The 14730-nt window shown below is 43.1% G+C and overlaps 2 protein-coding genes across 4 annotated transcripts in view; one reads left to right on the top strand and one right to left on the bottom strand.

The window, feature by feature from the left end:
• The window catches only part of LOC113018854 (uncharacterized), a 192201-nt gene that overhangs the window by 35208 nt on the left and 142263 nt on the right, over positions 1–14730 (bottom strand). The window lies entirely within an intron of this gene.
• The window catches only part of LOC113017920 (hemicentin-2-like), a 65642-nt gene that overhangs the window by 11243 nt on the left and 39669 nt on the right, over positions 1–14730 (top strand). For all 3 annotated transcript variants that reach the window (XM_080299114.1, XM_080299115.1, XM_080299113.1), the window contains exons 4-7: positions 73–408; positions 5552–5884; positions 6483–6815; positions 7942–8283. In XM_080299114.1, the coding sequence (XP_080155240.1) occupies positions 73–408; positions 5552–5884; positions 6483–6815; positions 7942–8283 (1344 nt within the window). The remainder of the gene's footprint in view (positions 1–72; positions 409–5551; positions 5885–6482; positions 6816–7941; positions 8284–14730) is intronic.

Raw genomic sequence — 14730 nt, forward strand, 5'->3', positions numbered from 1 at the left:
AGATAATAATTGTAGTGATAATTGAACTTGGATCCCTGTAACCTGTCTGCTTTGTGTTATTTCCTCTTTCAGATGAGCAACACTTCATCACAGCTAAATCTGGACAGATCGTCATCCTGCCATGTCTAACTCCAAAGAAAATCATCAAATTTGTTCACTGGAGCAGAGTTGACCTGGAGCCAGAATATCTTGTTTTGTACAAGGATGGGAAGTTTCTTCCAGATAACCAGCATCCATCTTTTAAGAACCGGGTGGATCTGCAGGAGAGACAGATGAAGGATGGAGACGTGTCTTTAATTCTGAACAATGTGAACACTGCTGACAAGGGAACGTACCAATGTCGTGTTTTCACAGAAGGAGCACGGACATGGAAAACCATCAGCATCATTAACCTGAGTGTTCCTCCAGGTGAGTCAGCACAGTTCAAACACTGCTTCACTGCTGTCTGATGACAGCATCGTAAATATAACAGACTGAAAAACTGCAGTACTTGTATAGATTTTCCTGAATCTCGATTTTAATGTATATCCTCCATACAAAATTAGTTAAAAAGGTTGAAATAAACACTGAGACCAGTAATAAATGAACTAAAACTAAACAACTAAATAAGGCTATGTCCACACGTACCCGGGTATTTTTAAAAACGCAGATTTTTCTATTCGTTTGCACCTTTCGTCCACACGTAAACGGTGTTTTCGGTCACTGAAAATGGAGATTTCTAAAAACTCTGGCCAGGGTGGATATTTTTTAAAACTCCATTTTTGCATTTACGTGTGGATGAGAAAAACGGAGAAAACGCAGCGTCAAAGGTGTGCGCCTTTTTTGACGTCACACTGTGCGCCACGTTATTGTTTCGGTGAAATGAATTTCTACAATACTGTTACTGTTAATTGTACTCTCTGCAGTGTTTAAATGCTTACATATAGAGATTGACAGACCACGTGACTTTCACGCATTGCATGCCGGGAACTCGTGGCAAAACAATCCAAGTACCGCATCAAATGCAAGCATTTGCAGCACCGCAAAACGTTCATTCTTCGGTTCCAATACCTTCTTGCTTTTTCTTTGCCCCCCAAAAAGGAATGTACAAAACAAAAGGAGAACAATACCGGTCCGTACAAAGACAGACTTGATGAAAAGTCAAAGAAAAGATACGAGGAAAAAAATCAAACCAGTGAAAGTGTTAGATCCTTACGAGCACACAAAGGGACAAAAGACGTTAGCATGCTGCCCAACTTTCACCACGCTCATATTTATAATTATACGGTTCTTGGAGTGAGCGCATACACTCATGAAGTTTAGTAACTTCAGGTCACTGCAACAAGCCCAGGTACAGTTTACCGATGGATGGGTACAGGACCTTGAAATGCACCGTGTAGAACGAAAGACCATCGTACATATCATAAGTTTACCAGTCTCACAAATCGTCTTCATAAATACACATTCGTTAACCGTTTATTAATAGGACCTTTGAGCTCAATGGTAATTAATTAGTAGTGGAAATAATTTCTGGTACGCATCACAGAAATGTAGCAGTGACAATAATATTGTATGCTGTAATCGTACTGGGCAATTAGTGATACAAAACAACTGTTTTATCCTGTGAACAAAAGTATATGTTTTTGTCAATGTACCATGGTAATAACAGAAGCGAAACACAATATTGTGTCAGGACAATTCACTATTTATGCACAATAAATAAAGGAGCATAGCGCGGCAATTTCTGTTCAGCGCCAGACTTGCTTGTAACCTATATCACCAATTATGTTAAGAAAAATGACGCATTAACTACAACAAAACTCTGACCTTTGTGGGAATGCTTGGAGCAGACTAACCTGTGAGCTGGAGTGTTCTGGGACGTTATATTTGGTCTTTGAATGGCTGCAATCCAGTCGCCTCTTTCTCTTCAACGACGTAATCCGATAACAACCGATCTCTTTACCCGTCAGCTTTCCATGGCTGTCATGCGACCGGCTATTGCAGTTAATAATACACCAGCTTCTTGCCATTTTTTGTGTTTCTTTTTATCGCTGTATAACTGATTTCAATTGAAAGCCTGCCACGCTTGCCGCGAGTTCCCAGAATTCTTTGCGGTTTTACCCCTGAGTGACGTCACATTTTCAATCTCTATATACACACAGTTACTGTCCCTCCACACATACGACTCAGTTCTGCTTCTATGCCCCATCTTTGTTTACTATTTCCCACTGAGGCTTCTAGACTTCTGATTGGCCAACATTTCTACAGGTTAGGAATATAGCGCCACCTGCTGCTTTGGCATGTTCCTAGCAGCATTTTCCTTCATTTCTGCCTTTACGTGTGGACGGGATTCTTTTTTAAAACGAAAACGGAAAATCTCCATTTTCAAAAATACCCGTGTACGTGTGGACATAGCCTAATACTAAACTGAAATAAGAAAACTTTAAATTAAATTTAAAAAAAAAAGAGATTAGAAAATGCACCACTCTGGAAATGGCCACGTATCTTGGTGGAGTGATTTGTGTGTCCCCGTGATCCCAGGGGCTTTGTTTTTTAAGGGTTTTGTTGCCCCCTGAGAGCATCTCCCCATGCAATTTGAAAAAAGCGTTTCAGTGTGCCCCTATAGAAAGAATAAAATCAAGGGACCTGTGTATCCTTCATAGGGTCATAGGGTTACTGGGGCTACACCCAGGAGCTACACCTGCTTGGATCCAGTCTCCTAGAGAGTGGCTGGACTCTATTCAAGTTGAGAGCAGTCCTCATTGAGAAGCAGAGGCAGCAACAGCAGTGGATATTATCATGTCAGTAGTATGTTGGAGTTCTCACCAGTGGACAAGAGAGTTGCTTCCCTGTGCCTTTAGGTCTGCAACCTGATCCTAACTATTGTTTATGCTTAAAAATTAAGAACACCCAGGCTTCCTAGGGTCACTTAGGGTGTTCTGTCTGGTAACTCTGTCGTCCTACTGGAAGACTTCAGTGCTCATGTAGGGCTTCCCTGATCTGAACCTGAGTGGTGTTTTGTTATTGGACTCCTGAGCACAGTTTGTCCATAGGAAACACCAAGTTCAAACCAAAGGATGTCCACCCATGTGCACATTGCACCAGGGCATCCTAGGTCGCAAGTCAATAATTGATTTTGTAATCATATCATTGCATCTGCATCTGTATGTCCTGGAAAATTGGGTTAAGAGAGGACCCGAGCTGTCAACTGATCACCACCTGGTTGTGAGATGGATCTTGGTGTGGGAGCATGCTGGACAGACCTGATACATCTACCATCTAAGTATAGCGAGGGTCTAGTCCGGGAGATCAACTCTCACCACCAGCAGGACTTTGACAGTGTTCTGAGGAAGGCGTGGGTCTGAGTGCAAATGGACTCATTTCTGCACTTCTATTGCTCAGGCTGCTGCAAGGAGCTGTGGCCAAAAGGTGGTTAGCACCTGTTGTGGTGGTAATCCATGAACCAGATGGTTGACACTGGAGGTGAAGAGAGCTATCAAGCTGAAGGAGGAATCCTATCAGTCTTGGTTAGTTTGTGGGACTTCAAAGACAGACGATAAGGTACTGACAGGCCAAGCAGAACATGGCTTGGGTAGTAACTAATGCAAAAACTCATTTGTAGGATGAGTTCACTGGGTGTATGGAACAAGATTTTTAGAGTGCCTCGAAGCAATTCTGACCAATCGTCAGGTGAAATTGTGCTCCACTGACACAATATAAAGTGGAGGTGGGGTGCTGCTGAATTGAACAAGCAGAAAGGTTAGTGAGAGATGAAAAGACAGATTGGCACGGCGTATGCAGTTATAAGAACTTTCGATTTACTGGCCAATCTATGATCCCTACCTTCACCTAAGGTATGAACTCTGGGTAGTGACCAAAAGAGCAAGATTGCGGTACAAGCAGCATGAACGAGATTTCTCCAAAAGGTGATTGGCCTCTCCCTTAGAAGTAGGGTGAAGAGGAGGAGTTGGCCGTCCGACTGCGGTCTGGGGTGTGGGGCCTCCCTGCTGCTACGGAGTCGGGGCGGTCTGCCTCTCCCCACCGCAGGGAAAAGGGTAACACCACCTGGGTCTGGGTGCAGTTCCCCCCTCCAGGGGCAAGGGTACCTAGACCCGGTTCGTAGAGTACGCTTGGGGAGTGTGATCGTGTGTACAGCGTCTCTTTATGTCTGTCTCCACGTTGGTTGAGTGTGGAGTGAGTGCATATGAGAGCATGAGGGTGGGAATGGATGTTTGTATCTGTGTGTGCCTGTATGTCTGTGTCTATATGTCAGGTTGGGTATCAGACGCCACCTCTCTGGGGACATCTCAGGCCCTCCAAGGTTTGGAGGCCTATCTCCCACCACCACCACTTCCCCTGCCGGTGGCGGACTCCCTCAGGTGTCGGTGCATTGGTGGTTCTTTGTGTCTGGGGGTGGGCATCCGGGTACACACCGGCTCACTCCTTGGCGGCCGCTTATTGGGGCCTGGAGCCTGGGGCTTGCTCGGGCCACTTCGGAGGTGGGGTGCCCCCGGCCTCTCGGCACAGCTGGCTGCCGGCGGAGCTCACGGGTGCGTCACTGCAACTCCCCCTGGCTTCTGCTCCGCGGCTGCTGAGTGAGCCCTCATCTGAGACTCTCCTCAGCTCTTACTGGAACAGGGGCGCAGCTGCCCCTCTGTGGGTCTTCCTTGGTCTCTTGTGTTCTGGGGGCCTCTGGATGTCTGGAGTTTTGATCTCCTCCATACCTGCTTCATACCCTGGAGGACGGGGCTGTGGCTCTCCACACTCCCTAGCAGATCATTACATGGAGAAACCTTTGGAATGCAAGCATGCTGATCCACACAGGTATGCACACAGGTGCACACACGGGTATTCACAGACGCGGACTACAGCTTTCTTGGCTGCTGCCTCAAAGCACATTGTGCCCTGTCTATCTTGCGTGCTGCACAATATCGTTTATTATTTAGTAACTATTGATATCTACTGCTAGCTAGTTTATAGTGATGGTGCTTTTTTTTTCTTATTATGTTGCTCTTTGTTGTTTGCTTTCTCTTCTGTTTTTTTTCTCCATACAGGTGACCCAGGTGTTTTGTTTTTTTTTGTTTGTTTGTTTGTTTTTTTCTTTCTTCCCCCCCTTCTCACCGTCTCTTCTCCCCTTTGGTTTTCTTTCTCTCCCTCCCTCTCTTTCTTTCATTCTTTCTCCCTGTCCTATCCCACAGTCATGTGGGATAGGACGTTTGTAGCAACTGAAAATAAAATAAATTCATAATTATAATAAAGGTCAATCAAATGGACCAATATGGCAAGGCCATGATGATCCACTTGGTAAAATAAATCCGCTTGGCATCTTTCTTGGCCTTAAGACAACAATTCTGATGGCTATAGATCCAAACGGGACACACAAAAAAAGAAAACAAAAGAAGTAGGGTGAAGAGTTAAGTCTTTCAAAAGGGGCTCAGAGTACAGTCACTACTGTGCTTCAAAATGAACCAGTAGAGGTACTTCTGGTATTTGGTTAGGTAAAGATGAAAATTCTAGTTATAATTGTACTTTGTCCTTTAATGTCTCTGCTATGTGTTATTTCCACTTTCAGACCAGAAAGTCATTGCAACTAAGTCTGGCCAGAATGTCATTCTGCCATGTCAAAACCCAACCAACAAGATCAAAGCTGTACGTTGGAGCAGAGTTGACCTGGAGCCAGAATATCTAATTTTTTACCGTGCTGAGCAGTTTCTTCCAAATAACCAGAATGAGTTTTCTAAGTATCTGGTGGCTCTTCATGAAAGGCAGATTAAAGATGGAGATGTGTCTTTGATTCTGAACAATGTGAACACTGCTGATAATGGAACATACGTGTGTCGTGTCTTCACGGAAGAAACACGCTCATGGAAATCCATCAGCGTTATCGACCTGAATGTTCCCCCAGGTGAGTTACAGGAGTGCAGACACTGCTTTCATGTTATTTATGGATGACCTGGTGGTTGTCAGAGGTAGACAGATGTTTCTCCAGCTGTTGTCTTTGTGGCTGGTAGTCTAGAGTTATAGAGCAGCATTGTAGGTATACAAAGGGTATACAAAAGTGATTTGATTCATATATTAATAGTTTAAACACTAACATAACATTAACAATAGTGATATGTTATTAAAAAATAACGATATTGCCCAGCTCTACAGTGATCCAGAAATGGCAAAGACAAAGAAGTGTAATGTGTGTGTCAGTGTGATGTGTTGTAGTGTCAGGAGTCAGGATGCAGCTACAAAGCTTTTTGTTCAGTGAATACAAACAGCTGTAGCTCCATAAAGGCAGCATGCAGAGACTCACAGTGTCTTATAATGAGAGGCTGCTTTCTCTCACACATTATGTTCACTTATTATCAGCACATATTCTGCTGAAGCTAACATCTTGCAGTTTCTGAAACTTTGGATGTTTAATGCAAAGTAAACAATTCTAGTCATAATTGTGCTTTGATTCCTTTGGCCTGTCTTGTTGACCTTGACCTGCTCAGTCTTGTGTCATCTTTCAGATCAGAAAAACATCACAGCTGAGTCTAGAAAGAGTGTTATTCTGCCATGTGGAGCTCCAAACAACAAAAAGATCAAATTCATACATTGGAGCAGAGCTGACCTGGAGCCGGAATATCTACTTGTTTACCGTAATGGGCAGTATCTTCTAGATAACCAACATCCATCTTTTAAGAACCGGGTGGATCTGCAAGATATACAGATGAAGGATGGAGATGTGTCTTTGATTCTGAAAAACGTGAATACTGCTGATGATGGAACCTACCAATGCCGTGTCTTCATGGAAGAAACACACTCATGGAAGCTCAGCATCATCAACCTGAATATTTCTCTAAGTGAGTTATTGTCTCTAAATCATCTGTAAACATGTGTGGGTGATAGTATTTCTATACCAGCCACTTCTTCTGTCTGTTGGTGGACTACCATACAGTCCTTCCATGATTGTTCCTCTTCTTTCTTGGGCTTCTGCTGCCTGAGGTATTCACAAAGCATGTGATCAGTTGTGGCCATCTTTCTGGGGTACTCATGGACCTCAGCATACAGTCTGGGGGGCTGGATTTGAGTTGAAACCTTCCATCTATGGCAATGAGCTTTTTTGTCTTGATATCAGTGGCTTTTATCTCCTCCTTTGGCCAGCCAATCCCAGTAGAATAACGGACAACAGGTGTTAATTGGCTGGATCTTGTTCTTTCCATTCACCTGACTCCTGCGGGTATTTATTGGTTGTGGCCTCTTTATGGTTATCATTGTAGCTGTCCCCACTACAATGTTGCCTTCTAGTCGTGCCATCCCGTGTGTTCTGGCTACCTTCCCTCTCTTTTTTTGCCATCCGACTTCACTTCTGCAGTCTTAATGACTGAATGACATTTTGATTTCTTTACTGTAGATCATATTGGTGTGGATCAGTGAATCAGTGTCTAGTTGGCTGATGGTATCCATAGTCGGTATTCATAGCGACTGTTGTTAATGATCTGGCTGAGGAGGTTCATGCCTTTGCAAACAGCAGCGGCAACAGAGCATATCCTTGGTAAACAGGTTAACAGACCCTCGGTAACAGTAAGACAAAATTTAATCAATACAAGAAATGACTAAATAAACAATGCTGAATATACAAATGTGATTAGTAGAGCTGCTGTTTTCGTTATATGAATCCTGTAACTCTACACCAGGAAAACCATCAAGTATGATGCGGGTCTGATTTTAGAGATTTGAAGCTGTCCAAAAAATTATGATACACTTTATTCTAAGTTTGGTGTGGAATTACATTAGTGTGAGCAGCCCACCAACTAGTTGTTTCTTATTACAGAAACATTGTTTTTAAAGTATAGTATACAGTAGGTATGAGTAGGTATGATGTGTGTAATATACCATGAATTTCGAAATACAGCTCAGAGGAATTTCTTCATTAGAAGTGAACAGTAGTATTTTGGCCTCTCTCCTCTGTGTTGTTTCCTCTTTCAGATGAGAAAAACGTCACAGCTGAGTCTGGACAGAACATCACTCTGACATGTCGAGCTCCAAATAACAACATTGGTGTTTTGGAGTGGAGCAGAGCTGACCTGGACACAGAATATGTCCTTTTGTACCGTGATGAGCAGTTTGATCCAGACAACCAGCATCCATCTTTTAAGAACCGGGTGGATCTGCAGGACAGACAGATGAAGGATGGAGACGTGTCTTTGATTCTGAAGGATGTGACGATTAATGATGCTGGAACATATGACTGTCATGTCTTCATGAGAGGAACAAACCACAAGAACAGTAAACCCATCAGCAGCATCTACCTCAGGGTTGTCCCTCCAGGTTAGTGAGTAGTGTTTTTTTCTAAAGATGTTCTTTGTAGAAAGCAGCTGGTCTGAGTGATGTGATCAGAGTGTAGTAGATAATGTCTGACAGCAGTTTAAATAGGGCAGCCGATACATGTAGTCTCACAGAAGGCTTTTCAAACTTGTGATATAAAGTATCAGCCAATATCAGATACTATATCAGTACTATATCAATACTGGACATGGAAATTACACAAATTTATCAATGATTGTGTTAGACAAGGAATGGCTTGGCATAGGAAGACCTTGGATGGCAAGTGGTTGTTTTCCTGACTTGTTGCATGCACGGACAAGGCAAGCCAGCACATAGTCCCAGATGTCCTTTTATATAGTGAGTGACCAAAATCAGCACATTGGGAGAGAGATGTCCAGTCTTTTTCAAGGTATTGGAGCTTGTGTTGTGTTGGACCAAAAGTGCAGCACTCTGAAATGAAGGGTGAACTAAAATGCAGCTTTATTTCTGGGCAGTGACAAAATAAAAAGTCAGAAGCAAATAATCTGAAATAATAGCTCTTCTTAGAAACCATATAACAAAGAGGGACACAGTGAAGAGAGAGAATCTGACAAAAGGGAAAGAAAAAAATATATATACACAGACACAGAATCACGTGTGAACAGGAAACAGGCAGGAGAACAGCTAATTATAAACTAATTATAAAGTGATGAAAGTAGAACTAAATTCAAAGCACACAAGATAATCGGTCACCAAAATAAAACAGGAAGAAACAGAGGACAGGAAACAAATGCAGACTTGACACAAAGACAAGAAGGTTAAAAATAACATGAAGACAAGACTGACTTCACAAGAAGGCATTATGATAGGGTGGCTTGTCTTAGAACATAGAGTAGGTCATTTACTGATTGGAAGGTTGGTGGTTCAAGTAAGATACTAACCCCAAACTGTTCCATTATACATCCATTGGAGTGTACATGTTAGATAGAAAAAAAATGCTTAGCTAATAGGGTGTGAATGAGTGAAAATGTTTTATAAAGCACTTTAAGTTCAATTCAATTCAATTCAATTCAATTTTATTTATATAGCGCCAAATCACAACAAAAGTCGCCTCAAGGCGCTTCATAGATACAGAGAAAAACCCAACAATCATATGACCCCCTATGAGCAAGCACTTTGGCAACAGTGGGAAGGAAAAACTCCCTTTTAACCGGAAGAAACCTCCAGCAGAACCAGGCTCAGGGAGGGGCGGCCATCTGCTGCGACCGGTTGGGGTGAGAGAAGGAAGAGTAAAAAACCATTATATAAGAATCAGTACATTTACCATAATAGAAACAAGATAGAATACAAAAAAAAATAGCCTAAAACAATTAGACTGTTGTAATAAAACAAAAAAGAACTAAGCATATAAAGACTAAACATAGAGAAAACCAACCAGGACTGCAGCAAGGACTAAACGCAGAAGGATTACAGCTATAATGAGAACCAAAGTCCCCAACTACTCACAGATGGAGAGACACAAGTCCATGATCTACAGCTCAGGTGGAGGAATCTGTCCATAGGACAACTATTAGTCGTGCACTGCACAAAGTTGGCCTTTATGGAAGAGTGGCAAGAAGAAAGCCGTTGTTAACAGAAAACCATAAGAAGTCCCGTTTGCAGTTTGCCACAAGCCATGTGGGGGACCCAGCAAACATGTAGAAGAAGGTGCTCTGGTCAGATGAGACCAAAATGGAACTTTTTGGCCAAAATGCAAAACGCTATGTGTGGCGGAAAACTAACACTGCACATCACTCTGAACACACCATCCCCACTGTCAAATATGGTGGTGGCAGCATCATGCTCTGGGGGTGCTTCTCTTCAGCAGGGACAGGAAGCTGGTCAGAGTTGATGGGAAGATGGATGGAGCCAAATACAGGGCAACCTTGGAAGAAAACCTCCTGGAGTCTGCAAAAGACTTGAGACTAGGGCGGAGGTTCACCTTCCAGCAGGACAACGACCCTAAACATAAAGCCAGGGCAACAATGGAATGGGTTAAAAGAAAACATATCCATGTGTTAGAATGGCCCAGTCAAAGTTCAGATCTAAATCCAATCGAGAATCTGTGGCAAGATCTGAAAACTGCTGATCACAAACGCTGTCCATCTAATCTGACTGAGCTGGAGCTGTTTTGCAAAGAAGAATGGGCAAAGATTTCAGTCTCTAGATGTGCAAAGCTGGTAGAGACAGACCCTAAAAGACTGGCAGCTGTAATTGCAGCAAAAGGTGGTTCTACAAAGTATTGACTCAGGGGGCTGAATAATTATGCACACCCCACTTTTCAGTTATTTATTTGTAAAAAATGTTTGGAATCATGTATGATTTTTGTTCCACTTCTCACGTGTGCACCACTTTGTGTTGGTCTTTCACGTGGAATTCCAATAAAAATTAAAGCTGCAAGCAGCGTTATGAGGGCCCTCGCACCCCCGGCGCGTCGAGCCACGCCCAACACCTAAAACCAGCATGTCCGATGTGATGTCACATTGATGGAATTCATGCATTTAACCACCAGCTAACATTTCAACTCATTCATTCATGATTAGTTAGTCGTTCCACTAGGTGGCGCTCTAACCATCATGTACAAATGGCATAACAAACATTTCCGAGCTCGAGTCTCATCACGCATATGAGCTTTGGGAGAGATTGGACATTGTGTCTTTGAGTGACAGCAGATTACTGCTTTTTGGCGAGTGATTGAAACTCTACGTGCCGCCATGACCACCCCGTTTCCCTGAATGTAAAAAGCTTCGCAATTTAACATCACAAAGGTCTTTGGATTCGACACACTGAAGAATAGTTCAATCTGATGAAATCCCTTGGAGGAGTTCGTGAAAGTATGAGGCCTGAAAAGAGGAGAAAATGTCGCCAAAATTACACATTAATTTTAAAATGGCTGACTTCCTGTTGGATTTGGGATATTGCTCCAAGAGACTTTTTTGTACATCTTGATATCTTACACAAGCTTACCAAGTGTCAGACTCATAGATGAAACACAGAGCAGGGGCTGATGTTTTGAAATATTGTAGGGGGCGCTGTGGAGCCATTTTGCGCTATTCAAGGAAAAGGATCACATGACAACAAAGCCTTCATCCATTTGGAGGTGTGTGCCAAATTTCAAGCCTCTATAAACTTGCCAAGCCCCTCAAAAGCCACTTCATCTTTCATGTTGAACAGCGTTGCCACCAGGGTGCGCCGTTCAGTTTAAAGTCACAATTTTTGCACTGAAGCATCACGAGGGACTGATGGTGATATTCACCGCTTTTGAGGTGGCCACGATGAACCTGTGAAAATCAGTACAACAAAATTAAAGCCATGACATTTCCTGTTGCCACTAGGTGGCGCTGTCCGTATTTCCGACAATGGGCACATCAATCTGTTCAGGGCGGGTCTGACATCATGCCTGTAAAGTCTGGTACTGATCAGACTGGATTTCATTGAGTTATACTAATTTGTTTCTTCATGGCGTGACATCAAAGTTCGCCATGCCGCTGGGGTCACACCCTTTTGCGAAAAGTCACAGTTTTCACTGTAACCCAAGACCAACTCCTTAAGGCTTTCCTGGAGAAATTTGAGGCTGCAGATGTCACCCATCACTATGCTGTACCCCAAAGTGTAAAACATGACATTTCCTGTTCCCACTAGGTGGCGCTGTCCTTGATGTCAAATATGGCAGTTGAAATATGTTCAGGGGTGGAGCCTTATCATATGTGTTCACTTTGGTCAAGGTCAGAAAATGTATGACAAAATGAGAGGCAATAAGATTTTCATGGCGAGTTATCGAAATTCGCCATGGCGCCACGGCCTCATAGTATTGTGAAAACTCAAAAGCTCCGCAATTTAACATGGCACAAGGGTGTAGTTGACACTGTCCAAATTTGAAGGTTATGAAATGAAACCCCAAGGAGGAGTTCGCAAAAGTTCGAGGCATGGAAATGGCAAAATTAGAGCCAAATTGTCACCTTCTCTTCCAAATGGCGGACTTCCTGTTGGGTTTGCGTCAATGGGCCCACAGACTTTTTTGTTCGTCTTGGCATGATACACATGTGTGCCAAATTTCATACATGTAGCTCAAACGATGTGGTCGTAGGGCTGCATTTAACAAGGCATAGGTGGCGCTGTAGAGCCATTTCCCAGTGCTCATATGTAAAACCATTAAAATACAAAATTTTTCACCAGACCTGGCATGTGTGCAAAATTTCATGAGTTTTTGAGCATGTTTAGGCCCTCAAAAAGGCCCTTGTTTGGGGTGAATAATAATAATAATAATAATAATAATTAAAGCTGCAAGCAGCGTTATGAGGGCCCTCGCACCCCCGGCGTGTCGAGCCACGCCCAACACCTAAAACCAGCACGTCCGATCTGATGTCACATTGATGGAATTCATGCATTTAACCACCAGCTAACATTTCAACTTATTCATTCATGATTAGTTAGTCGTTCCACTAGGTGGCGCTCTAACCATTATGTACAAATGGCATAACAAACATTTCCGAGCTCGAGTCTCATCACACCTGCGACGTTTGGGAGAGAATGGACATTGTGTTTTTGAGTAACAGCAGATTACTGCGTTTTGGCGAGTGATTGAGAGTCTACGTGCCGCCATAACCACCCCGTTTCACTGAACGTAAAAAGCTTCGCAATTTAACAACACAAAGGTCTTTGGATTCCACACACTGAAGAATAGTGCAATATGATGAAATCCCTTGGAGGAGTTCGTCAAAGAACGATGCCTGAAAAGAGGGGAAAATGTTGCCAAAATTGCACATTAATTTTAAAATGGCTGACTTCCTGTTGGATTTGGGATATTGCTCCAAGAGACTTTTTTGTACATCTTGATATCTCCTATAAGCTTACCAGGTTTCAGACTCATACATAAAACACAGAGCAGGGGCTGTGATTTTGAAATTTTTTAGGGGGCGCTGTGGAGCCATTTTGGGATATTCAATGAAAATGATCACATAACAACAAAGCCTCATCCACATTGGACGTGTGCGCCAAATTTCAAGACTTTTTAAACTTTCCAAGCCCCTCAAAAGCCACTTCATCTTTCATGGTGAACCGCGTTGCCACCAGGGTGCGGCGTTCAGTTTAAAGTCACAATTTTTGCACTGAAGCATCACAAGGGACTGATGGTGATATTCACCGCTTTTGAGGTGGCCACGATGAACCTGTGAAAATCAGTACAACAAAATTAAAGCCATGACATTTCCTGTTCCCACTAGGTGGCGCTGTCCGTATTTCCGACAATGGGCACATCAATCTGTTCAGGGCGGGTCTGACATCATGCCTGTAAAGTCTGGTACTGATCAGACTGGATTTCATTGAGTTATACTAATTTGTTTCTTCATGGCGTGACATCAAAGTTCGCCATGCCGCTGGGGTCACACCCTTTTGCGAAAAGTCACAGTTTTCACTGTAACCCAAGACCAACTCCTTAAGGCTTTCCTGGAGAAATTTGAGGCTGCAGATGTCACCCATCACAATACTGTACCCCAAAGTGTAAAACATGACATTTCCTGTTCCCACTAGGTGGCGCTGTCCCTGGTGTCAAATATGGCAGTTGAAATATGTTCAGGGGTGGAGCCTTATCATATGTGTTCACTTTGGTCAAGGTCAGAAAATGTATGACAAAATGAGAGGCAATAAGATTTTCATGGCGAGTCATCGAAATTCGCCGTGGCGCCACGGCCTCATGGTATTGTGAAAACTCAAAAGCTCCGCAATTTAACATGGCCCAGGTGTGTAGTTGAAACTGACCAAAGATGAAGCTTATACGACCAAATCCCAAGGAGGAGTTCGTTAAAGTTCGAGGCATGGAAACGGCAAAATTAGAGCCAAAATGTCACCTTCACGTCCAAATGGCGGACTTCCTGTTGGGTTTGCGTCAATGGGCCCACTGACTTTTTTGTTCGTCTTGGCATGATACACATGTGTGCCAAATTTCATACATGTAGCTCAAACGATGTGGTCGTAGGGCTGCATTTAACAAGGCATAGGTGGCGCTCTAGAGCCATTTCCCAGTGCTCATATGTAAAACCATTAAAATACAAAATTTTTCACCAGACTTGGCATGTGTGCAAAATTTCATGAGTTTTTGAGCATGTTTAGGCCCTCAAAAAGGCCCTTGTTTCGCCTGAATAATAATAATAATTAAAGCTGCAAGCAGCGTTATGAGGGCCCTCGCACCCTGGCGTGTCGAGCCACGCCCAACACCTAAAACTAGCACGTCCAATGTGATGTCACATTGATGGAATTCATGCATTTAACCACCAGCTAACATTTCATCTCATTGAACCATGATTATAGTCGTCCCACTAGGTGGGGCTCTAACTATTACTGACAAATGGCATAACAAACATTTCCGAGCTCGAGTCTCATCACACCTGCGACGTTTGGGAGAGATTGGATATTGTGTTTTTGAGTGACAGCAGA

The sequence above is a fragment of the Astatotilapia calliptera genome, chromosome 3, assembly GCF_964374335.1.
Source record: "Astatotilapia calliptera chromosome 3, fAstCal68.1, whole genome shotgun sequence".
Lineage (NCBI taxonomy): Eukaryota > Metazoa > Chordata > Actinopteri > Cichliformes > Cichlidae > Astatotilapia > Astatotilapia calliptera.